At 34.8% G+C, this 27026-nt stretch overlaps 1 protein-coding gene across 3 annotated transcripts in view; it reads left to right on the top strand.

Annotated features, from left to right (window-relative positions):
- SUGCT (succinyl-CoA:glutarate-CoA transferase) overlaps positions 1 to 27026 on the top strand; it is a 326609-nt gene that overhangs the window by 69852 nt on the left and 229731 nt on the right. For all 3 annotated transcript variants that reach the window (XM_032183117.1, XM_032183115.1, XM_032183118.1), the window contains one exon: positions 3294 to 3389. In XM_032183117.1, coding sequence (XP_032039008.1) covers positions 3294 to 3389 — 96 coding nt within the window. The remainder of the gene's footprint in view (positions 1 to 3293; positions 3390 to 27026) is intronic.

Here is a 27026-nt window from a genome sequence, read left to right as displayed (position 1 = left end):
GAGGTGTCTGTATTGTTTTATTACATCTGCTTTAATGTTACAAAGCCAAAGGTTACTTTTATGAATCTCTCATTAGTTAAAAGAGAAAATAAACAGGTTTATAGATGTTTCATGAAAGCAATTTTAAATAAAGGTTTAAAAATACTTAACTGAGAATGTAATACAAATGTACTCAGTCTTCATTTTGAGAGATTGGTTGTACTGAAGATACTCTTAGTGCAGCAAGTATCTCTAGCAACGAAGTCTTCACTGAGTCTTGTAGTACAGAGGAATTTGAATAAATACTTATTTTGTTAATAACACTTTTTCCAAGGGTAGAAATGTTCATTAGGGATGTTCTAATCTGAATGTTGTATCTGTAGAAATGTTCATTAGGGATGTGTTTAATACTTATAATTCAGCAGTTTGATTAACAGCCTTAGGGTATAGGTAAATAAACTCTATTTTCTTTTTTTAAGGACATACTGTAAAGATTTTGTGGTGCCTTTTCAGTGAGAGGTAAAGCTCTGGGGAGACCAAGGAGAATGAACTGAGAAAGGGAAAAGCAAGGGAGAGGGAAAAGTCCTGGGACTGCCTATAGCAATTTCATGGGACAGCAGAAATAGAAGCAAGTCTTCTAAGTCTGCTGAATTCATTAGACAGTTACTACTAAGAAGCAAATGCCACAAAGTTTACTCAGCTGAGTATATTTATGCATAAAACACAAAATGCTAAAATACATGCTTTGATGTGGTCAATAGAAGTTTATTTGTATAATAATGATGATAATAAAAATAATACTTCCTTTTGGTTGGCTGATTTAACTATAAACAAGATACACAACTCAAAATTCAAAAGGAACTGAAAGCCTTTTTCCTTTGTGACTTACTGAAAAAAAAAATTATAAGTAAAATAACTTCAGCAGGATACACAGGCATGGAAGCAAAAGATCAGTATATTGCTCCCTATTGCTACTGAAACAAACCTTTAAACAAGCTTTAGTGGTGCAATTCCAGTATTTAGTGAGTGCTATGTTTTAAATCCTTTTTCCAAATCTTTTTTTTTTTCCATTGTACAGGGTACAGGTGCTTTGCAGAAATATGTACAAGTAGTTTTGCCTTTAAAAGAAAGGAAAAAAAAGCCATTAAAAGAATTATATTCATCTCAAGCAATATGCAATACTATTAAAAATATTTTTATACTTAAAGATACCAGTTTTCTTGTGAAAAATCTATTTTCATAGCATAGACTACAGATAAATAAATGGAATGATATCTTGGCTTGATTGTATTCAATATCAATATGGTAGGATTTCTGTTTTGCTGGGTTTTAATTCACTTCACAGTGAATTAAAGAACTTCTTAGAGTTAAGATTAGCCTAGCATTTCCTTGCCGAAGTGTGAAAAGCTAAATACAAATACATCCTGCATAGGATGTTCTTATGTCTTTAAAAGTCCAAGCCCATTGTAGTGGATGCTTCTCACCCATCAGTGAAACTTGTAATACAGCAGCTACAGTACAGTGCACAAACAATACAGAACAATATCTAGCAATTTCATCATCATTGCATAGTGTACTATTTTAGAAAAACCTCACTAGGTGGTGTGAACCCAAATTGAAAAATGACAGGAATAATAAGACTAGGATATCTGTAATTAGTAAATAATACACTTTTGTGACTCATCAAACTCTGTAATAATAGTGTGTTTCATTCTGTGCTACTGAGGAAAGTTGCAAAACAGAAGGAAAAGTCCTTTCTATATATTTTGCAGATCCATTTCCTTAATTGCTGAGATTTTCCAGTGGATCTCCTATTGAGGGACACACTAGACATTGTTTTTTAACATTTTATCTGAATGAAGTGACACTGAGATATAATAAGCTGCAACTAAAACCCAACTCCAAAACGTTTTCCAGCAGTTCTCAGGAATATGGTATTGTATTTGTAGTTAGCATGTGGATGTAGTTTTTCAGCAACAGTTAAATTCTCATTTGCTGTATATTCTTAGGTTTTCTGCTAAATACTTGCTTTGAATGTGAAAGTGATGCACCCATGTTGCCTTTTCAGGGTATATGAATAAAGGAAGAGAGTTTTTTTTTTTCTTCTAAAAAATCTTATATAATTCACGTATTACTGGTGAATTCTGAATTAATTACTATGTATTTAGATGTAGATTAGCGAAGTCACGAAGGAAAAAGGCTTTCAGTTCCTTTTGAATTTTGAGTTGTGTACCTTGTTTATAGTCAAATTAGAACATTGTAAACACTTTGATCATTGTAAGGAACTTCTTCTGTCTAAGGGAGTAATATGAAGAAAATCATGTTTTTGGAAAAAATATTGTCACATGGCCTACTATTTAAGCGAACAGTTGCACTTACTGTCACAACTAGTTAACGGTGTGAAACAAATGCATTGTCTGTTGAATTAATGAGAACTTTCGAATAACTAATTGTAATGCTTGAATGTGTTACTTGGCTTTAGATACATAGTCACTGACTGTTCTCCCAAAGAAATAATGAAAAATCTGCCACTGATTATAATGGGACCACTGTTTTTCATGCATTACTGCATCATAAATTTTCACTTTTTTCCTAAGATGCATTTGTGCTTATAAAATATATAATTACCCCTGAAATTATGGTTACTAAATTTAGCATGCCATATTTTTTAGAAAATTAATCTTTTTTTTTTTTTTTTCCTGTTACATTAAAAATTTGATGAATCTCTCCTTATCTTCTGATGGCAGATGATTTATTGAGGCCTACCTCTTAATACTGCAGAACGTGTTCCCATGTGCTGAAGATTTCTGAAATACTTTCTGTAGCTTGGATGTATAGAATGAGAATAGGAGAGAACAGAAACTTAGTCTTCTGACTGAGAAAGTCTTGTGACCGTGAATCGGGAAATGTGAGTTCTAGCTCACAAATCCATTGTGCTTCCTTTCCTTTCAGAATCTGGACAAGACACTGATATTTTCATTGCCTTTGTTGACCATTCTGTAAAATGCTTAGGGTAATACTGCCTTATCTCTTAAGGTAGTTTAATGCTAGATTTGTCCAGCATTACTAGTGTTATAGGACACTCCTTGTTTTACTATTTGAATTGTACTTACCCAGCCATTTCCATGATACATATATTTGTTTAATATGAAAATTTCAGGCTATACATAATATAGAATATATAAAAAAATATTTTTGTGGCATAAAATATTTTACCTTATGCATATAAACCACATACAAATATACAGAATTCACAAAGATGTTGTCAGTGAAGTTTGAGCTTTCCTGAATACTTTACTTTTTTCCATTTATAGGTTGCATGTCTTACTCATGTAGCAGCTAATTATCTTAATTGCAAAATTGAAGGAAAACGCTGGGGTACTGCACATGGGAGTATTGTTCCATACCAGGTAAGTCAAAAACATTGGTTTATTCTACTTTTAGAATTCATGATTTTTTGTATTATAAGATTGAGAACTGACTGACTTTTCCCATGACCTGCTGTATTCTGTAATGTATCTGTGTCTAGGTAGGACAAGGTTCTGTTGTTCATAGTAGTTTTTTGGTTTTTGCATTTTGCATATTTCTTCATCAGCAGTAGATTAGTAATAGAACATAGATCAAAGGTGTTCACTGAAATTGGATGACTTTAAAGCTAGCACAACGACTATATCATTTTTTACTCTACAGAGAAAAGCTTTTTTTTTTTTTTTTTTTTTTCCTTTCACTTAAGGGTTACCTGACTTCCATACTAGCCACAAATTGAAATCTTTTGCCTCTGAATCTTACTGTTTTTACCTTGTGAGTCTACAAGAACAACCTAAGTGTCCGTGAAAGTCTGGGAGTTCTTATTTATTTGCCATTGTCCATTGAGTTTGCTGCAAATCACTGGTGCTCAGTGAGGCAACAGGTTAGAAAAGGAATTAACCAGACCTCAGACCTCTCCAATGGAATTCATAGCCTCCTACATCTAAGGAAAGGGTTGAAATTCCTTAAAATAACATGACCTTCATCATATAAGCAAGCACAGGAAAAAAAAAATCACTGCAGGCTTTATCTTCTGGCTAGTGTATGGGAAACTCTTCAAGTAAACAAAGCCAATTTTGTTCTTTTCTAGCTGATCATTTTGTTATCTTGATGGAGGTCATATTAACTTAACGAGATTTGGACATATATTTAATCTATTTGTTTCATTTTTGGCACTTCTCATCAAGTACTTATGTTTGCATCTAGCTAGGAAGAGTCTGGATTTTTTCATTTCTGGATGGAGTCCTTTCAATCCTGATAGGGACAGTTCCCAGCATTTGTCTGGGACAACTAGCATCTAAACACCACTCATTTGCTTTACTGTCTCCCTTATTGTTAGAGAATGAGAGGAACTCAATGTATATTTACTTCCCAGTGCTGGAGGTGGTGGTGATCATTCTTTTATTAAAGGATTTTCTACTTGTGGCTGTAGAAATTCTGAAGCAAAAATCTTCTAAGTGTAAGCTATATATATATATATATATATATATACGTATATTACGTACATATATATATCTATATTGCATACATATATATGTATATTACAATATACATAAATATATATTATACAGAATATTATCCCTAGCTAAAATTATAGCAGATCTCCTCAGGTCTACAACAAACATCAATTGTTTTTGTAAAAGCTTTGTATATTTGAGCTAGGAGACTTTTTTTTGTGTGTGTGTGTGTTGACTTTTATTTTATTTGTTTTAAGTATGTGCTTCTGCATAGTCAACCATCACTTTCTGGACTAGCTAGAATAGATTGCAAATTATCTCTGAGACTGATGGGGAGATATTGCAGCTGTTTCTGCAAGAATGTTTGGTCCTGTAGTATTCTCATCTCAGGTGTAGAGCAGCACAGCCAGAGCTGCTCTAGTCTGCGGCGTGAGATGGCCATATTTTGTAGGACCAACAGTGTGTAGAGCTCTGTAGTGCAACGTGACCCAGCCTAACCAGGCATCTGCTACACAAGTAGTTGTATTTGGGTGTGTTTCTGTAATGTGACCTTTTGGTGCAACACTTTTTGAACTTTGGTATGTTGAAAGTACAAAACAGATCTAAGTGTCTTTCTATAAGCAAAACCAAAAACCTGACTAAACAAAACATTTTATCTTCACCCTACTGCATTTGGATGAATAAATGAAACTTGCATTCTTTTAGCACCTTTTTGCTTTTGTTTTTCCACAGTCAAAATGAAAAGAAAAGCATACACAGTGGTATCCATTGTTTCTTTTTTTTCATTGACAGCTCTCCAGATATACAAAATTAGTTGTTTTTTTTTTTTGTTCTGGTTTAATCAACATTAATCAATATGTAAATAACTTTTTTTTTTTTTGGTAATAATCCTATCTAAACTATGGTTTCTGTGTTTCTGTAGGCTGTTTCTGCAGTAGGTATTATAAATATTACTTCAATATTACAAACAGTCTTAATTTTCTAGTTCATAAACCAGTGATTAGGATGGGTTTATAGTGGGTGGAGCTTTGTGTGTATTTTTGTGGCTCATCTGCAAACTTTCCGTCAGCTAACATGGTTATGATTTTGACAGCAACTGTAAAGTGTATTTGTTTTCTAGAGTTTTTCTCACTTTACTAGCATAAGCTATAATTAGAGTGCAAAGCTCTTTAGAAACTTGAATTAGCTTGCATCATTGCAATTGTATTGCTTTTATAGCTGTTTCCATAGTTCATGTGCAATATAGTTTAGAATAAAACTCAGAAACCTGAGTTTCATCCCCTTACAGTTACTAAATATACACTTCCACTTAAAAAAGTAATATGTGACTATCATAATGCTATTTTTTGTTATGAACAATGTTTGTTTTAAGGTATTTTGTGCAAATAAAATATAATTTGTTGAAATAATAAAAATCATATTTCCTAAAATTGAACTTACGTATAACTTAGAACAAGCATGTGGTAGCAAACTGTTCTTTTCTTCTTACGGCCCCTTGCTGTATTTTGAGCTTCCACCTTGGTGGAACTTTGAAGTGATAGAGAGTAATCGCGGGAGATCCTTTTATAGATATTAAAATGACGAAATATATATGATTTATGATGTCTTACATCAAAAGAAGCATGACCACTAGGTCAAAGGAGGTGATTTCTTCCCCTCTGCTCTGCTCTTGTGAGAGCCCCCTGCTGCACTGTGCTCAGCTCTGGGGCCCCCAAAATAAGAAGGTCAAGGACCTGTTGGAACAAGTCAAGAGGAGGGCTACAAGGATGTTCAGAGAGCTGGAGCACCTCTCCTGTGAAAACAGGCCGAGGAAGTTGGGATTGTTCAGCTTGGAGAAGAGAAGGCCCCTGAGAGGCCTTAGAACAGCCTTCAATCACCTAAGGAAGGCCTACAGGAAAATGGGAAGGGACTCCTTTTCAGGGGGTGTAGTGAAGTGACAGGAAAAAGGGTAATGGTTTAGAACTAAAAGAGAGGAGATTTAGATTAGATATTAGCAAGAAATTCTTCACTGTGAGGGTGGTGAGGCACTGGAACAGGTTGCAAAGAGTAGCTGTGGATGCCCCATCCCTGGAAGTGTTTAAGGCCAGGCTGCATGGGGCTTTCAGCAACTTGGTCTAGTAGGAGGTGTCCCTGCTCATGGCAGGGGGGTTGGAACTGGGTGGTCTTTAAGGTCCCTTCCAATCCAAATCGTTCTATGATTCTGTGATCTTTTTTTGTGAAAGAAGTCTGATCAGAGACTGATCAGAAATTAATAAAGACTACAAGTTGAAAACATCTTAAATATGTACATAATTAGTACTTTATTTTGCTTTTAATTGTGGTAAGTGTTCTAGTGCTCTGTTTAATGCAGTCAGCATTATATACTGAAAACTATTGTAATTTTTTTCATTAAGCTTCAATTTCATACTTTTGGCCAGAATATCTTGTTTGCAAATGGCTTCAAATGGCTGTTTTCAGCTAGATTTTCTTTCCCCAAACTACCAAGATATGTAGCCCCTTTGAAAACCTATTTCTAGTCCAAGTAACAAACCCTTAAGAAAAGTGATGTAAAGTTTGCTGCACAAGGACTTTCATACTCTTATAAGTTTTTTCTCATTTTCTGATAGTGTGCTCCCTTTGTGGCATAACCATATGAAATGTCTGAGTTTTCAGTTCTGTTTGCTCATCACCTTCTCTGACAAGGAAGAATTTCAACTTCTTTTCAGTGCATGATTTCTTTCATTGCACCGGTAAAGCAGTCAGTATATAATAGTTTGCCAAGTTTTGCAATGGAGGTGAACTTTATAATGTGCCACAAAGGTGAAGAAAGAAGGATTCTTATCAACAGAAGTCAGAAGTAAATTTTAGAGTGCTGAACCCTTCATGAGAAACTATCTACTTCTAAAACTATCTACTATCTAAAAGCATATCTCTTTTCAGTCAGAAAGGTGTAGTTGGAATAGGCCACTCCTGTGATCATACAGGAACAATATCTTGCGTGTAACCAGATCCCAATTTGCTTAGTTTCAGATGTTAAAACACAAACCTTGAGTTCTGGTCTGTATCTTAAATGTAATTAGTACATTTTTTTAAACAAGTTCCTATAATGAGACAGGTTGTTTAGCTGTAGCTGTTCCATGATTATCCCGAGGAAATCAAGAGCTTAAAAGCATCCGGTTTACATAGTTGTGCAGAGAAGTAAAGTCATGTTACTGTCTTTCATTTGGGGTGACAAGGTCTTTCCTCATTCTCATGGTTTCACCAATGTAGCTATCTTACCTGTACCATGCCTGAGATCTAGACACTCACTTTTTATCTTATAGTGGGACCACTGGGAACAGACAAATTCTCCTGAGTATTTCATAACCTGCGTGTTTACAGGTTGTTTCCTGTGGCAGCTTATCACCTTTCCATCAGCAACTCAGACAACTAGGCAGTAGTTTCAGATACAAACTTTTAGGTAAAGGTACAGGGCTGTTTGCTTTCAGGTCATAATGGTAAAAGTTGGTAGAACTTAGCATGGTTTAGGGGGTTAACTTGTCAATGCTAGGTTAAACATTGGACTAGATGATCTTAGAGGTCTTTTTCCTAAGTGAATGATTCTATATGATGAATACACAGTCTCCTGGATACTTTGGTGACCTACTGTATATCCTTGAACTACATACCTACATTTTTTTAATATTTTTTTTTAACAGCCATTTCCCTTCTATCTTTATCTTACAAGATACAGAGAAAGCCAGAAAGGCCTGTGTCATCCTGGGTCCTGTAAAACAAGAAAACAAAAAGTGTATTTGGCATTTTTTTTTCTTTTAAACTACTTACTACACAAATGTTTTAGTTTTTGTGATGATAGGGGACCACAGTTGGCCCTTTGCTTGGTGGGAAGCACTGCAATAGGAATTCTGTTTCCTTGTTATTTTAGTCAATGCAAAGGTATAATAATCATCTGTGGGATGCAGTGTAGAAAAGTTCCCATTTATGGGGAATGAATTCCAGTTATTCAAAACTGATGACATTATACTGTAACCTTCCTGGTGATAGTCCTTCAATGAGTTGTCAAGCCTCTCTCTTGAGCAGAGCTGCTGTCTGGAAAGGAAATCAGTAGGTTTGCCTTGGGCAGTTTTAGACATGTGCTTGGTGTATGATGTGAGATGTGAAGTGGTGTTATAACTTCATTCATATATATCCCATCCTGTCACAGACATAGCACTTTAACAAAGCTTGTATCTAATTATTATAGACAGTTTCTTACCTATATACAGGTACTTTTCAGATGGAAATGAAATACATTTTTAATTTAAAACCTGAAACTTTTTTTTTCTTCCCTGAAGAAAATCATCCTGTATCTTTCTGGTTTAAGGAATGCCTGCAAGGTATTTTTAATGAGTATGCAATACTTTGAATTTGCAAAATAGCTTTGGATAATCATCGTTATTGTTTAGGAATAATAGCTGATAGTTAATACTGTCTCATTTTTCATCTCCTCCAGGGAAATGTCACAGGACTGTTTTGCAAGGCTATTTTTTTTGTCAGAACATTTGTCACAGAACATTTCTGTACCTTGAACTCATATTTAGTCATTTAAACTGGGTGTACATTAAGATCTTTAGTCCGTCACTTGCCCATGTTTCATGAGAAGTCATCTAGGATCAAAACATGGGTGTACTGGCATTCAGAGTCATTTAGTATACATATTTGTCTCCTCTTTGGTTCCTTGTTTTCTCCATTGCTATGTGAGGGATCTAGTTTGTATTACAGCAGCATGGTTAGTCTACAGAGGTATTGCAGGATTACTGAACATTGTGGGTAGGTATATCCATGTCAAATTGTAATCTTTAGAAAGGGAAGCATAGCAGAGCCCTGATCAGAAGATCTCTTTTCACATTATTGCTGGCTGGAAAGGGATAAAATATGATCAGTGGGCTTGTAGGGGAGATATCGGTTGCATCACTGTTTTCCTTTAATCTGCTTGTTAGATCCAGAGCAGAAGAATAAACTTCACTTTTGTTCTCATGAAAGTGCTTTTCACAATCATTGTATAACAATGCACTGCAGACGTTTGTATAAACATGTTTAAACAGTCTGAAAGAGATCTCAGAAACCCATGTGCAGCGTCATGTGCAGTGACTCCTGACATAATCATCCTGAATACATAAATGGCTATTTGTGTTGCTATCATAGACAGGAGCTCTTAAAAACAAGAAACAACAACAAAAAAACACGTCATGATATGTTGTACAAAGTATTGTACAAGCAGGACAAATTAGCTCTTTCTGACCTGTGTTCGTGAATGAAGCATGAAGGAGTTACTTTTTGTGACAGAAGTGAGGACTTGGGTAAGGTGTCCACAATCTTAGAAACTTTTTGAGATTGTATTTCCTTAAGAATTCAAGGAACTGGTAATTTATTGTGAATAATACTCAGTCTTAAGACACAGGAGAGATTGAGGCATGTCTACGTGATGATGTAAACTTTATAGGGACAGAATAGTGAGCAAATAAAAAAAATTCTTACCATTATTTAATTGATGCTCAGGTGTGTGCTTTTATTATGTGAAACATGACAGTTTTGGTTGGAAAATATTGATTGTTATGAAAGGGTATGTCCACTAGATGTCATTCATGTAATCTAGTTTTTGTTGCAGCATTTATTTCTAGGGATCTATTTAGGATGGTAGATGCAAATTATCAGCATTATTAGATGCTTCTGTATAGGCAGTGCTACTGATTTTATGTGTAAGTATGGCATGGTACAAATCATCTGCTTGTCTCTGTGATGGGTTTAACATACCTATTAGTCTAGGACTTTGTGTTTTTACATATCATTACATTGTTGCATGAACTAATCTCTTATATAAGAGCACCCAGATGAGCTGTATATAATCTATGACTGTTCTGTAAGGAGCCATATGATCATATAAGTAAGGATGTTATGTCCCTAAGGAAACAAAAGTTACCTTGTTAGTAATATAATTCAACTTGAAATTTATTCTTTTCGAAGCTATTTACACCTCAAAGGGCAGTTTATTAGAAGTATGCATATATAATTAGGAAAATCATCCGGAATTTCATAACTTGCACAAATGGATTTATATACTTAGGGATCTTAGCTATGAAACTGTAACTACAACTACAGCTATTGATTAGTGTCACTTTATTAATATCTAAGACATTTAAAATAGAATCACTTCAAGCAAGCTTACATGAAGTACTGTGTTGAGTGGAAAAATCAGAGGTGCATCTGATCATTCCTGCAGGCAAGCTGGTGGGATCTATACAGGTGTGAAATCATTAGCAAGATGTGCTTGAGCCCTCTCCTCTCCGTCTTTCTAGTATGGCATGTGTCACTAATTGCTCGACAGCTTTTGGGAATCTATTATTTATACTCTCATTGAAGAGCAACTGCTGCAAGATTGGCCTGTGCTCCTTCCCACTTTCACGTTGGGGTAGCTACAGCAAAACTGGAAGCCTGACATCACAGCTTCCTCCAACCTCCCTCTCCCCTCCTGTATGGAATAAAGAATTTCTCTGCCCTGTGTAGTCAGCCAGAGGGCAGGATGGGGAAGTGATAATCCTCTTGGAATGAACACTTGCATGAAAAATGATAAATGCTACATTGCGTGGGGATTAACACTTGATTATGAACTTGCTTTTAATGGAGTGATGCTTCTCTTTCAGCAATGTGAAGGTTTGCCATACTACTAGACCTGATTAAGAACCTTTACCACTATCCAGCCAAGAGAACCATCTGCCATCAGAAACGTAACTGTGTTAGGAACTGTTTCACTCCTTTGCATATTGTCCTCAAGAATGTAAAACGCTTACACTCACATAGCATCAACTTCCCTAGAAAAATTCCTGTTCCCCACATCTCATTGCTACATTCTTCCTTTTCTCATCATGAGAATTACATTTCTGCTCACATTTAATGCACCTGTAAGAGGTCTGTGTTTTGTCACCGTGAAACTGAAACATGACCATGAAACATGCTGGTTTAACTGGTGAAGTTGCTGTATAAATCATATTTATTCTCATGTTTTTAGATGGGAGATCTTACAACAGATATCCTGTGAGTATGTTCACAGAGTGGGGCAGTCTGTGAGTCACTGGTGTTTAAGAAGCTCGTTTGGCATTTTTAGTTCTGGTATTAAGTACTACTGAGTAAAGATTTAGTGTAGAACTTTATTGCTACTTTGTAGGACGGCCCTTTCATTTCACAATGAGCTTGACACGTCATGCAAATTTGGTCAGTAAGTTAATTCCCTAGAACTGATGTATACTAATCAATTTGGTGTGTGCTGTTTTTTTCCTCTAAAAATATTGCAGTACTGCTATGATAAGCCTAGCTCCAGTGCAGTAGTGGCTGTGATCCTCTAGTGTGCAGGCAGTTTAATTGGAAGGGCAGCATTTTTTTGAAAGAGCTGAATGACTTTGTAGCTTCTGTTCTGTTTTCCAAAGCAGTATATACGCTTGAGAAGCCAAAGTCCTGCTGTCTTGCAAAAAAGCACAGAAGTTTTAAGTGCTAAATCTACTTATGAAAATGAGCTTTAAATTACAGGGCTTTTTAATGTTGTTTCTTGTGTCCTATGCTACATTCAAACATAATGCTGCATGATGCTAAAACAGGTATTATTTTTTAATCAATACCCTCACTAATAAACCTTGATGCTAAGAAGTGAGAAAATGTAACCTGGGGCTTTGTCTATTATTAAACTCTTATTAATAGCAGAATAGTTTTGATACATTTGCTTTTTAAGAGAAGTGGGATTTTAGCTACAGAACTTCAATTCACTTATATCGAGAGTGGTAAGGGTGAAGGTAAGAGACGCTTTTTTTTTTTTTTTTTTTAAAGTAATTATCTGCTTTGACAAAACTGTACTTCCTGACAATCACTTAAAAACAGAGTATTTGCTGACTGAAGTTTACCCTGGTCATGTAAATTAATCTAGAGAAAGCAATCCTATACCTGTGGCCCCAAGGAGATTTCAACTGGTTATCTTGCTGTCACCTCCACTTTTGTTCTATTAGCTCTAAGCTACTTTTGATAGATGTCTGTCCCAATTTCTCTACATTGGAAATTCTGGAATATGTTTTATGGTCTTGTTAAACCCATAAGTGGGTCCTCTGAGCTCACTATGAGGAAGAAAAGAAATAATTTCATTGTCAGCTTAGAAGATGTCCTAAATTAGGAAAAGTATTTTTACTCTGTTGTTAGTGGTGTACTGCAGAAGTTGATTGTCTTGTTGTCTATAGCAAACATTTTTATATAGGTAATTTGTGCTCCTCTATAAGGTACTGTTTGCTGGTTTGTGTGAGGCCAACTCTTCACGTTTTCCCCAACCCGTATTCACATTTCCCCCCCTGTATTTTTTCCACCTCTTGTAATTTTTGTTTTTCTCTCTGGCATTTTTTCTACTTTGTTCACCTCTTCAGCTGTGCTGTCCAGATCTTGACAGAGTGCTTCAGGTGAGTTCTTTGTGTTTCTGAGTAACACAAAAAGCTTTCACTTCTGAAAGACAGCTGGGAATAGTTTGCTTTCTTAGTTAACAACAACATATTGCTGTATCTCATCCTTCTTGGGTTTTCGGCTGCAGGATAGGAGAAGAGCACATAGCTCTATGCCGAAACTTTGTTAATTAGTTACCAGCTGCTACTTCAGTTTGATTTACTATTAAAAGTTTTTTGGGGTTCCTTTTTGCCTTTTTTTTTTTTTTTTTTTTTTTTTTTTTTTTTTTTTTTTTTTTTTTTGTGTGTGTGTGTGGATAATTTACAGAATAGTTTTATTGATCATTTCCAGTTTGGTGAAACCTGCAGAGGTAAGGTCACTCAATACTAAAGTGATCTCTGAATCTGAGTTAGCAGCAGACAAAACAGTTGTCTGACAGTTCTCTGACTGTTGTCTTGTTTTGTCATCTACAGCAAGTTTAGGGTACTTGAATTTGAAAGAGTATGTTCATGTGTGGCTTTAATGATCTTTTCAAAATACCCATTGGTTTAACATCAGTAGTCATCTTTTCTTTCCTGGATAAATGAGCTCTGAGATTCTAAATAAAGTTGTCCAGCAAGGATATGGAAGACACAACTTGTATTATTTTATGTTTTAGATGGCTACCAAGGTAAAAAGTAGAAGTTAAGTTATCTTAGTAGAAAGGCTATTCTTCGCTAGATAATAATAATAATAATAAACAGACACAGAGTTAATTTTTAATTTGTTTTCCAACTGGTATACAGAAAGTTAATACTAGTTGTGATTCTGTATCAAAACAATTGATTGTCACGTGGAATGGCCATAATATAAATAAATAGTAAGTTGATGTGATTTCAAGTAGAGAAGCATTAGATGAGTCTACATATTTTTTTAAAAAAACCTAATATAAAGACAAAGAATATAAAACATAAATATCAATGTCAGTCTGTATGATAATGTCTGTTCTAAACAGAGACAATTTTTTGACCTTGTCAAATTTATACTTGGAATGTGGGCTTGAGATAATGGCGAGAGACTTTTGACCATGAATAATAGTTGGTAACAATGCAACAAAGCCTTTTTTTAGCTATTAACTTAGCTCAATGGGGCAGAGAGGGCATTTTAATTTAGCATGGGGTATAGAACAATGGACCCCAATTCTAATTTTATTGCTTCAACAAAACCACAAATAATAATTTCTTCCTCCTTGCATAAATGCTTACAGCATTTTATTTGGCTTGAGAGTTTTATATATAGGAGTGAATGTATTGAGGTTAATTCTAGATATTACTTGATTTGTCTTAGTTTATTCCATTTTTACATACCAGGTTTATATTTACCAGTTTGTTGAAGTTGAAGGTTAAATGAGAAGTAAAAATACTGTCGTACAATCAGAATTGTGAAAGAATCTGAGTTTTGTTTAATACATATACTGTTTGCTGAAGTTTAATTTATTCCACAGAACATGAGGAGGCCCCTGGGCAGGAAGAGTTCTATGTATTAAGAATCTGATCATGTACTTCATTTGAGGAGAGTGTTATTAGTACTACCTCTTAGCACTTTATGCATAATTATGTTATCTTTTCACTGTTACCTTTTCAAACCCCTCAGAGATTCTTAAATAATAAATAATTATTGCTGTCTTTCAGGGTCTGACCGCATCATTGAGCAGTGTCATGTAAAAGTATGTGATCTAGCTTCAATGCTGCAAGCAGGGAAAAATTCTAGAAAAACAGTCTTGGATGGTGCTACATCTTCTCCATGTAAGATCATCTTGAACAATGTTGCTCTCTGCAGATATTTTCCTGACTTATTCTGGGACCCCATAACCTCCCAGGCACTTAATTCTAGTGTTTCACTGTCCATTTAATCTCCTTGGCATACTAGGCAAGAAATCACAGGAAGGAAGATGGCAGATCAGACATAAAGATAAGGTTTCTAATGCAGAAGCCAGATTCCCTTCCTCTTTTCAGTAGTCTTTCATGTCATTATGTGCTAGCTTTTCTAAACTTCTCTAAGTCTTTCCCCTGAGAGTCATGCTTTCCAGAACTTATGGCTTTTCTCTGTGCTTTCCTTTTGGAACACATCATTTTGTGGCAACCAGAACCAAATGTGGCACATTACTCAACTCCAGCTTGTCATCTTGAAGTACAACAGATTATTTCATGAATCTTGTGGGTTCTGTTGATGTTCTGAAGTGCCAATTTAATGTTATCCTGCTGTTGCAAAGGAGACTGTTGTTAATTCATTTGCAGTTTCTGAAATGTGACTTCTTGATCCTTTTCTCCTGTATCGGTGGACGTGAATCTTTCATGTCTAATTCTAGAACTTCCAGTTGTTTCCCTTGTTGAATTTTGCCATCTTGTTTCAGGCTTCATTTCCCAATTATTTTCTGTTCTATCCTGTCCAGTACTTGCAATTCTTTCTAGTTTGTGTCATCTTCAGATCTGATAAGCTACTTTCTTCTTCAGTATCTGGGCTATCAAAGAGAATATTGAAATGACCCTTAAGTAGTTGACGGTATTCTTACATATTGGCATATAATTTGTAAGTCCTTTTGTTGATATTCAGCTGATAAACCTGTATGGCCTTACTTAAATTGATATTGTTCAACACTGTAGTTAGACCTAGATGTCTTTGCATGCTCACCAATGTCTTTGTACTTTACAAGTCCATAGTGGCTTCCACCCATCCTCTGGTTGTTTTAGAGTATGTGTGTGTATTTTTTCCAGCATGTTTCCAGGTCGTGTGTAATTTCCTTGATATATATATATATATATATATCTTGATATATATATATATTTTAATCCACTTGGTGTTTGCAATTTCTTAGCTCTGGTTTCTCGCTTCTAGTCCCCAAGGTCCACATGCTCACAAAAGAAATTGCTAGTGTGCAGTTTCCTCAGACTCTTTCTGCAATAATTCTAAAATAAATCTCAACAGGCCTTGACATTTGAAAACTTTGGGTTAAAGGGCAGAAGTATGTTCAAAAGTATTTTTTTCATACTCTAGCCCAAGTATATTGCCATAATACTGTGCTTCTCTGCCTTTGCCTAATGAATTCACCGAGTATACATTTGTACAGTGCATATAAAGTCAGTAGGCATTGTTTTAATGCAAAATAATAAACAGAGATAGTAACATAGTACTTATTATAAACACTTGGTAGGGCCTGTTAGTAAAGAGCATCTCTGCTTGGAGGTTGTGAATGTTCACAGGAATCAAGAGGGTTGTGAGTTACTTTCAGTTGATACTGATTGCTGAGCCTAGCATCTTCACAAGGCTTAATTCATCACTCAAGTCCAACTTTACCCTTTAAGGTAGAAGTTGTGTTACTTCAAGGACACGTGAGACCTGTTGATAAAATTCTGTGCTAGGATTCATGAATTTCACCTGGAAAGATAAATTAAAACACTGTCATCTAAAAAAAGTGCAAATCCCAAGATTTAGGAAAAATGATGTTCAATAATATGAAGAATTTTACAAAGCGGACACTGTATATACAGCATGTCTTCTATGAAATGTAACATTGTGGAAATGAAGTTCCAGTATCTAAGTATTAACAGATGTACAGATCATCTTGTTGCTTAGCATTAAATTAGTGCACCACATCCTGAAAATCACGAGAGTGGCAGAATAATAATGTTTATCAAAAATTCATATATATTGTCTGTTCTTCTGCTTTATTTATTTTATTATTATTATTTTTTCCATATGAGGTCCAAAAATTGTTTTGGTGGAAAAAGAAGGAAAACTGCTGACTCCTTCACAATCACCCAAGTTGATTTGGCAGCAGGCTGGGGTTTGTGTTTTTCTGCCCACCATTTTAATAAAAACCTACTCAGTTGTTTGGATTTTGCATCTTTGATTTCAGCTCCTTGAGGGAATCAAGATGCTGTTCTTGATTTAGTGAGACATTACTGTCCAGATGTAAATAGTATTTTTCAGTAATTTATATCAGACTCACCAGACTCATCAGTAATGTATCGACTCATCAGGAAGGGAAAGCAGCTTCTCCCTGAAGCTCTAAAAACCCAGAAGAGAAAAATACTGATGGTTTTTGTTTTAGAACATCTCGGTTTTTTAAGCCAACCCTTATGATTTTTTGGTAGATCTGAGTCATATTTAGTATGTGGCTTGGCATACTATGATCATTCACTGTACCATCTGCTGTAATTCCAGCAAGAGACGTTTCCCTTGACATCCCTACCCCAAAAACATTTCTGATAACCCTGCTTCTGAGCTCTGCTAATCATGCGTTCTTAGTGGATAAAAAGGCTTTTTAGCATGTCCAAAGAGCCTTAGAGACAAATGTCATATCTACTATATTTAAAATCCATTGTAATTGTCGCTCTGATGCCATCCTTCCAAGAATGTCTAAAGAATATATGTAAAATAGTTGTAATGAGAATTAGAAATACCGCAGACTGAGTGTCTCCGGAACCATTATGAAAGTGGCTGCAGTGGAACTGGCAGCAGTTGGTGATTGAGTAATGGTATGATGGCAGTTCCAGTTCAGGCAGGGAAGATGCTGTGTTTGCCACATGTGAATTAATATAGTACTGCTTTTTACTGTTGAGGGATTAGCACTTTTTTTTTTTTTTTTTTTTTTTTTTTTTTTAAGAATATTTGAAGTAGGAAAGACTAGGAGAATAGATGAACCCATATTGCATACAGCTGCTTTTTTGAGCTGATGAGTTAAAAATCTGCTATAGCTGGGAAGCATCAAATCTGAAATTATAATACTGCCAATGAATGTGACATACTTTTAAAACACCAGGTAAGAACTGTGCCCTTCTGACAAGTAACCAGAAAAAGAGTAGTAGGCAAGAAAGTCTGCCTACCATTTGGACCTGGCTTTCGTGCTCAGCAGCAATTTGTATTGCAGCAGTTCCTTTTCAATGCGGTTCTGTGTGCATCCATTATGAATATGAACCACAAAAAAAAAAAAAAAAAAAAAAAAGGAAAAACATATTAAACATAAAAGGATTGCCAGAAATGATAATTTAAGTGCTAGAAGTTAAGAATTGTTTTTTCATCATTCTAGGTCTGTGTTTTTCCCGATGTGTGTACCAATAATTAAGAGTAAATGCAAACTCTACATTTTTTGTTTTATCCTGTAACACCCATGAGGCCCATATTTGATATTCATTCATATAGCATACCTTAATGCAAATTAAAAAGTAACGGATTCATCGTAAAATCCTCTTTTCAATATGTAGAAAATAATCCTTGGAAGAAATCAATCTTTATTGTTTCTGATTGAACTACACATAACTTTTTTTTTTTTTTTTTCAATACTCATCAGACTGCATTAAGCTGTATCATATTTACATCACATTTAAGTAATAAAGGAAACCTTATTCTAAAGCCAGCATTGCCCTTTTAGATTACATTGTCAATAAAATTAAGAATACCAGCTTTCTCCAATGAGAAGGAATATATGGGCTTGCAGCATCATACTCCACTCTCATGGAAATGCAACATGTGGAGAAGCAAACAGAAAACTTTGTCTAGCTAGAATAAAGCTCACCTACATTGCGGCTATCATGACTAGAAAAGGAAATTAGTGTATTGCATGGCTGTAATGTATAGCTTGACATCCAGTGCCTGCTCCTGTGTAATTTACTTGCCTCTTTTGGTCACCTGACTGAAGACATTAAGTGGGCCACAGAGTAAGCCAGGAAATTCAGCACTCTGCTTTCCAAGTCCAAAGCTCTGTTGTTTCCCCTCAACCCTTCCCCCTCCGTCATTCTTCACAGCTGGTCAGCACATGCACGATGCTTGTTTAGGCCAGGTAGGGCAGATAACGGAAAGATACATATGGAGCACATGCAAATCTGCACTAAATTTCTGGAATGCAGCAACAGGGTGAAGTTAATGTAAAGCAAGATTTCTTTAATGTTTAAAGTTTCTAAAACTAATAAAAAAAAAGAGACAACAAATTCACTTTATAGCCGTTCCTTTTCTCTACTACTACTAACTGAGCGGGTTTGGGACTTTGCCAAAATATTACACATTGCTCAAGAAGATTACAAAGAAATCCCAGACATGCACTAGAGAGCTATTAAATTTAACATTTCTAAAAGATATTTTCAACAGCTAAATACTTGCTAGAGCATTGTTTTCCCCAACCTTCAAAAGTTGCCACAACTCAGTCACAGATAAGAACTTCCAGCTTTTTAATTGATATATAAATTGAGTTTAAAACCAAATCCACTACATTTCCTGTGGTAAAGGAAACAGAGACTCTTCAGTTTGGTTTGTCCCTAATTTGAAAATCATGTTCTCAGGAAATCCTGCATAATTATTTTACGTAAACAGGAAAAGTAATTATTTGCTTGGGGCTCTGTTTGTGTGTGGGGGTGTGGAAAAATAGTGGAGGTTCTGGAATTCAACGTATTAATGAAAATATTTTAGAATAAAGGAAAAAAGGTTCCAAATAAGGTGAATTTCTTTCTGTTTGTGGGCAAACTAGTATGAGGGTTTTCTTAAATGCTTGCCTTTATTTATTTATTTTTTTCCTTTACATGTTACTGTTTCTCTGAAGTTCAGTAATGGGAGCATGAAAAGATGAAAAGAAAACAAATTTGTAGTGAGGGTGTCTTTATATTGCTCTTCAGGTGTTCTTATCTCATCTGTAAATTTGCTCTTCGTCATCTGGAAATGAATGAATTGTGTAAAGCTATTGAAAAAATGCTGCAGGATTTCAACCCTCACATCCTTCTCTTCTCTCACCCCCTTAAGGCCCTAAATTTACTTTTGCCATTTGTAATAGTTCAATTTAAGGTTGAACTTCCCCTCCCGCTCCTTGTGAGCTTTTCTGATTTCACTTACTGTTTGAACAAGATATATTGGACTTCTTTTTCTCTAGAGCTAGCATGAACTCTACACTTCTTCTCATTGTTGATTTTGTTTTCAGTTGGAAAATAGTGTTACACATTTTACATATAAAGTGTATAGTAAGTAGGATGGGATTTGTTTTGTGTGGGTGGAAACAATCTGTAGAGTTATTGTAGGAGTTGAACCCTGTTTAGTTATAAAACTTTTGAAATAAAAACCTAGGGATTTTTAAGGAACTATTTGTGGATTTTTTTTTTTTTTTTTTTTTTTAAACCAGGATGTGATTCAGACTATTAGTTAACAAGAGAACTCTATGACCTTGCTGAATACAGAGAAGAATTAATTATGGGAGCAGGTGCATACTTTCTTTGGATTTGTTTGTGGCATTTTCTTAAAAGTTTAAAGTTCAGTGCATCAGTCTGACGAACTCTGGCCACAAATGGTTGTAGCTTCAGGGGAAAATTGGAAGCAATGATTGTCTTAGCAGAACTTTTAACACTAAAGTTGTTCAGAGGACATAGTTTAAAGTGGAAAATCAGGTTAGTTTCCTCTTTTCTCAAGGGAGAACTGTGAGTTAATATAGTAACAATGAAATGATAGGTATTTCTTTGTTGATTTCAATCAAATTGGAACAGATTTATTTAGCAATCACTTTAAAAGGTACTTTAAACATGTTAACCCCAAATGTTAATTAAGAAGTGCCTGTATGTTGCAGTGAGAACTACCTCGTGAGTGTCACATAGCTATATGCAGGAAGACTTGTAGAGGAAGGTTATTCTCAGGAGCATGGAATACAGTTTGAAATTTATGCCTGGTGAAGTCATGCTTGTTTTAGATTAATAACATATTTACCTCTGCTAGGTAATCTTGTGGGGGTAAGCAGGTTAAGCTAGTATGGAACAGTCTCCCTTCACTATTTTTTTTCCTGTTGTATTCATGTTATAAGTATATAACCCTGAAACTTCCATTGTGTGTTCCCCTTTGTCCCATGTGATTCAGGCATGGTGCTTGAATTCAGATCATGAATTCTTGAGATACCTACAGATCTGAGAGAAATTGTAGCAATTCATTTTTTTAAGTTAATACACAAACATGATTTTTTTATTCAGAACTCTTGGATATAATTCCAAAAGTAGAATTAGTTACCTTTTTTTTTTTTTTAACCATTAGTTACCTTCTTTATATTTCACATGTTTTTAAGCCTTGTGGGCAAATTTGGGCTACACCCATTTTGTCTTTATAAAAGGAAACATTAGGATTTGCAGGGAGAAAAGCAAATAACGTGTCCAAACAATATGTTACAAAGACTTGAAAAGCCTTTACAATTCTTTTAATCAAAAATTTCAGCTGATGGAAGAGACTTGCAGGCTAGCATTGCTATGTGTGTTTGGATTTTACAGGTGTGGGTCTAGTATAGATGTTATCTTCAGACGTTATCCAGAAAATAGGGGACTGGAATTCCTCAAACTCTTCAGAATTTATGCTGTTTTATTTACTGTTTGTCAGCATTTTTAACAATGTATCTATGCAGGTTCTTTGTCACCAACAATATTGTTCTACCAGAAAAGTCTGTTCTTGGCAAATTTGTGAATGCTGACTTCTTAGAAGGGATAAAAGATCGTGTTTGATTTTTGCCTTTTGGCCATTGATAATTGTGTCTTCCGTGTGCAAATTACTTAAACTGCAGCCATAGAACAGCAGCCGTTTTCTGTTCTAACCTTAACTCAGGCAGTAAGACTGAACTGTGACCTTATAAATTGTTTAGAATGGCTATGTTTTTAATAGTGTGTTTATAAAGGTCTTAACAGATCTAAGGAACATATTTTACAGGGATTTCATTCTGTTTATTAATAGAGACATTTCTTCTTTATATTCTTTTGCTTTGCCTTTTATTTCTTATCCTAAATTTAGGAGCTATTAAAAAAATAAATTTAAGTAGGTAGCCAAGTATGTAGTTCCTTCTAGACAAGGGGAAGCTGAAGCCTCTGTGAAGTAGTGGTTCAATCTACCTCTCAAGATTTGACCTAAATCTTCCTGTGGACTTCACAAGGTGCTGCAGTAAGCCTAATTCTTGCAAGCACTGCAGAGCTTCCTATCATGGAAGACTCCTCTGAAGTGAAACTTCTTTTTGTATTCATTCACTCCACCATCATACTCTGAATTTATGACTGTACCCCATAAATTTAGTATCAGCTACTTGAACTAGTAGGTCTTCTATGTATGCCTTTTTCAAGTCTCACACTTCATACTTTACTAAAGATTTTTCATTGGCAAGTGGAAGAGAAAAATAACCAAACCTTCACATTTATTTTACATTTAAGATGTAATTTTCTTCCCTTTATCTGTGTTGGTAAACTCTTTGTCTAGAACTATGGGTGGAAAAACAAACATTAAAAAAAACCAACAACAACAACAAAAACAAACAGGTGAAATAATTTCTGCAGTGATAAAAGCATTATGGTATCACATTTTCACTGGCAAAAAAAACTGTTTTTTTTTTTTTTTTTTTTTTTTTTTTTTTTTTTTTTACTTAGAGCAAAATTGGCAGAAACAACTGCAGGCAATTACAGGCTTCAGTTCATTAAGGTACTTAAGCATATGTCTAGCTTTAATTGAGTGAGTAGTCATTTGACTTCAGGGGATTATTCACATTCTTAAAGTTAGACATATGCTTAAGTAACTTGGTGCATCAAGATAACAGTGGCTATTTTAATAGAATTGTGTGTCGTAAGTTTAACCTGCACTGTAGATTTTTTCAATTGCTGTGTTTTTTAAATAATAGCTTTCAGTTGCTGTACTTTCTCTTCTAATTTCTGTCACTTGATAAAATACCGAGGCTTAGTAAATGTATAGTTTTGTACTCATCTTGTATGGATAGTACCTATTTTCTATACTCAGAGTAAACAGTGCCTTACAAAGGTGGGTGAAACCTGTGGAGGTATGTTATGACTGCTTTCATGTAGGTTAAATGTATTTAATAAATCATTGTTTTATGTTGCAGGACAGCCCAGAGGCAGGAGTACTGTACATTTCCTTCCAACTGTTGTTTGTTAAATTTGATAATTTGATTTACAGGCATGGTACATACCATGACAAGTTTGGATTCAAGGAACATACAAATCTTACATTTATAGTCTAAAGAGGTTTTTTTTTAGCTATGTATGTTTATGTTTGAAGGATGTGTTGCGTTAGATAATCCTGCTGCATTAGTCTCTCCTTCGAACTTTTTACGTTAAGGCTTAACAATCAGAGTGATTCAGATTTGTTTTGGAGATGCAGTGTGATAATGTTTTGAAGAGTAAGTGTTGACCTGAAAATAACACAGGGATGTGTAGCAGGCAGTAGCAAAGATTTGCCAGCTGAGATTACTTAGTATGTAAAAGTAGAATGTAATTTTAGGCAAAGGTTTATGGTGAGACCATTTATGTAGCTTGGAAACCTAGGCTTTTGATCTGATGTGCAGAAAGAGTGTGTGTTAGCTCAGTTAGATTAAATTTTGTCAACTTAGATTATATCAAAATAAAAGAATACAACTAAAACTGATATCATAGTCATTGATACTACACTGTTTAAGCAGAAGCACCTTTTATCCTACACAAAAGTAAGTACTCCTATGGCTAGTAAAAAAAATAGAGGCATTTTTGTAGCTTTGAAAAGTTAAGCCATTTTTTAAATTCAAATTTGAATTATTTTGTTTAATAATAAAATTACAATCAAGTGTCCGGGTTACTGAGTGTACCAGAAGTAATAATTTAAATTATAATTGTTGGCTTAATACTCAAGGAGATGTATGGCAGGCTAGTAGTACTTTTTTTTGCTATGGGATTCCAGTATCTGAACTTCTAATATTTACTTTTCCTTCTCTCTTCAGACAAAAATACATTTTAAGGCACCTGACTAAGTGTGTAATTTCTTTGATCATGGATAAGTTTTAAAACAGCTAATTGTTATTGCTGTATTTGTCAGGTTTCTATTTCATCCTGCAAATTTTTGTCTATTTATATATTAACAGCAACAAACAAAAAACAGCAACAAAACAGCAGGAAAACAGAGAACTTGGAATTCAGGCCAGTGCTTTTGAGAACCTTGGAACCTGTAATGGTAGCATCAATTAAAAGCTATATAAAAGAGGCCTAGGAACCAATAATGAAGACTGGCAATGTGAAAGGGATTTTTTGGTATGCTAAAAATGCAGCTGTTAAAACTGGAAAGCAAGGCATATCTGTAAGTGGAAGTGATTATATCCAGTTTATCAGCTAACCTCTAGTGAGGTCATCAAACTGAAAAATTTAGCACTTTCATTTCTGTTGATTGGATAATGGGAACGTATAGTTAGGCTTCCTCAGTCAATAAAGGGAACGTGACCCAGGTGTACAGGAAGGAACAAACGAATAGAAAAGGGATGAGGTTTACATATCTGATCTAGATGAATTATGTAAGATAACTCTTACTATGTTGGTTCTTTCATTTGAGATCCTACTGCCTTTTTCACTGCCAAAGAATAACAGGACAGAAAACTATGGGGGTGCAGAATAGATGTATAATTAGTTAGGTGTGTCTTTTTGTGAAAATGAAAAGGAACAAAGCCAATCTAAATGGGGTATTATTTGTTACAACATTTATTGAGATGTAGCAGAAATAGTTTCTCAGAAGCCTCAGTGCTTCATAAGTCAGAGAAATTGAAGTGACTGATTTATTGGAAATTATTTTAATATCCATTGACGTACTATGATATGTTTAAGAGGTGGTTAGTGAGAGTTTGATATATTTGATACGTTTATTTTTTCCTTTTTCCTACCTGGTCCATTTCAGATGAACAGTTGCCATCTCTCTGAAGTTCTCTTGAGGAAAATTTTGTAGGATGATACTTTTGTATTATAGACTGTTATACTGCTCATTTAAGATACTGAGGGATAACTTGCAAGACTGACACTGCTTTGTTAAAGGAATGAACTGCGAAAACAGGCTTGCAAGTTTTGTTTTGAAGGATACTGGTAGATCCATATTGTTGACTGTAGTGATGTAAACCAGAATTCCATGTAGATGAAAAGCTACTGGAAAGTTGCTTTGTATGGTACCTAGCAACAACACTAAGTCAGGCTCATTTCTTCACAAGTTACAGTAATGCAAAAGTTGATGGAAATGGGGTTCTTCCTCATACTCAAATGCTGAGCTGAACTGGGGCAAGCCTAAATGGAAGGAGATAATGAAATACACACAAAATTTTATATATATATATATGTGTGTGTATATACACACACACACACATATAAAAATAAGGTCTAAGCTATTCTTACTCACTGGGGAAAGACTTAGTAGTAGTCAGAGTTCTCTTCTGGAAGATGTGGGGGAATAAATGATTTCTTTGGTTATGAGTAGATTGTATTACATATTGTCGTTTTTTGGATGCACAGAGAATGCAAGGAAGAGGAAATAAGCAGGATAAAGAAAAAACAGGCAAATCGGAATGACAAGATATATCATAGGACCAAATCCTTTGTATACAGACTAAGAAATCTTTTAATACATGAAGGGTCTCTTGAATCATTTATTATTTTGCTTTGTGATCTTTTTTTTTTTTTTTTTAAATTGAAATTTTCTTCTAGGTAGTAATTTAATTGATTTTGAATTATGATGTTTATCCTAGGAGAAAAAGAGATGAAATTCTTCAGGGAGTGCGAAGGTACCACACATACTCAGAAGCTTTTCTTTTAATGTCAGGAATCAAAAGATAGTATATTAGCCATGTACCTTTGAAAACAGTTACTTATTCAAGTTTTAGTAAGTGTGTGTATATATATGTGTATATATATATATGTAAATAAAAAGAGCATTTACAGTTAATCCATATTGATTGATCCCCAACTGTGAGACCTTTTTTGAAGGAAAGTGTTGTTTCTTTGTGATGTAGAGTACATACTAATTTAACTGATAAGAGGAGGTGGCTCTTTGGCTAGTGCTTTAAAGCATTCTCGCATGTACTAGTAAGAGCACTGCATTCTGTAATCCTAGGTTACTTGGAGTTAAAGTGCGGAATACTGACTTTTCTAACTTCAGGTGTGATTTTTGGATTACATATTATATGTAAGCTGTAGAAAATAGTCTGTCTATGTGGAGATGTGGCTCCAAGTCATAAACAACTCATTAGATCTTTAGACCGAGATAACATAAGGATTTCAGACAGCATGAATTTCCATAGTGGACTTGATTGATAGTATACCATATGGGTAAGGAGTACGTGGAACAAATACACAACTATCCATTGAAGTTGGGCCAGAAAATGGGGGAGGCTGCTGAGGTGGAGAAAATAAAAGTGTGTAGCTAGAAAAAAAACACAGACATTACTGGAATAATATATTTATGCATACTGAACAATATTAGACATCTTTACAGAAGAATAGCAAGTATATATGTTCAACAGTTAATTTTTTAATCTGTATAAATTTTTAGATGAGATTTTATTGACTCGTATAGCATAGTTTATTTTTTTCTGAGAGAGCTTGAGGGGTAAATTAACATAAAATATCGCATTAAACTTAGTTAATATCCACTCACTTAAAAATTAAATGGAGTAGAGGAATTCAAATCTATTTTTGAGTAGCAAGAACATATTTCTAAGCAGTAAAGCCATAGAACTTTTGTCTGACAATTTTATAACTTGAAAAGACTCTAATTTAAACCAAATTAAACTGAAATAATGCTTTTGGGCTAGAACTTCTGAATGTGGGGTTTCAGCCTAAAGTGTATTTTTTTTTATGGCAGAAGTACAGACTTCTGAAAAATGAGGTTTGTGTTAAGGTTATTGAAATCCTTCAAGGCAGCACTCGCAGAGTTTTTGGTAAGATATGGTATCTGTTTATGTGTATGGTTAACAACAACAAAAAAAAGATTTGTATGGAATTGACATTTATGATTTATAGATCCATGATTTATAACATTACTTAAAATCAATTTTCAAATATATTTTTGGGTCTATTAACAGTGCTAAATAAAAGTGTTTTGTTGCTGGATTGTTTAGATATTGTTTTGTGTTTAAGCCAGGCTGACTTGATTCAACATAGTACAAACTCTCCTGAAAGTCTTTTTTCAGTTTTCTGAATGTCTAGTGTTGTCAGTCCAGAGGGTTTCCATGCATTAGGTTATGGCTTTTAAGAAAAAGTGTAGTTTATTAAGGTGTATGGATAAAGAAAAGTACTGTTGACCATCTTCCTAAGCCACTTTGCATGTAAGACACTAGGACCGTAGTTAAGTATTCCATGCACTCAGCACATA

The sequence above is a fragment of the Aythya fuligula genome, chromosome 2 (genome assembly GCF_009819795.1).
Source record: "Aythya fuligula isolate bAytFul2 chromosome 2, bAytFul2.pri, whole genome shotgun sequence".
Taxonomy (NCBI): domain Eukaryota; kingdom Metazoa; phylum Chordata; class Aves; order Anseriformes; family Anatidae; genus Aythya; species Aythya fuligula.
Note: the sequence above shows the minus strand (reverse complement) of the source record. Positions and strands in the feature narration are given on the sequence as shown.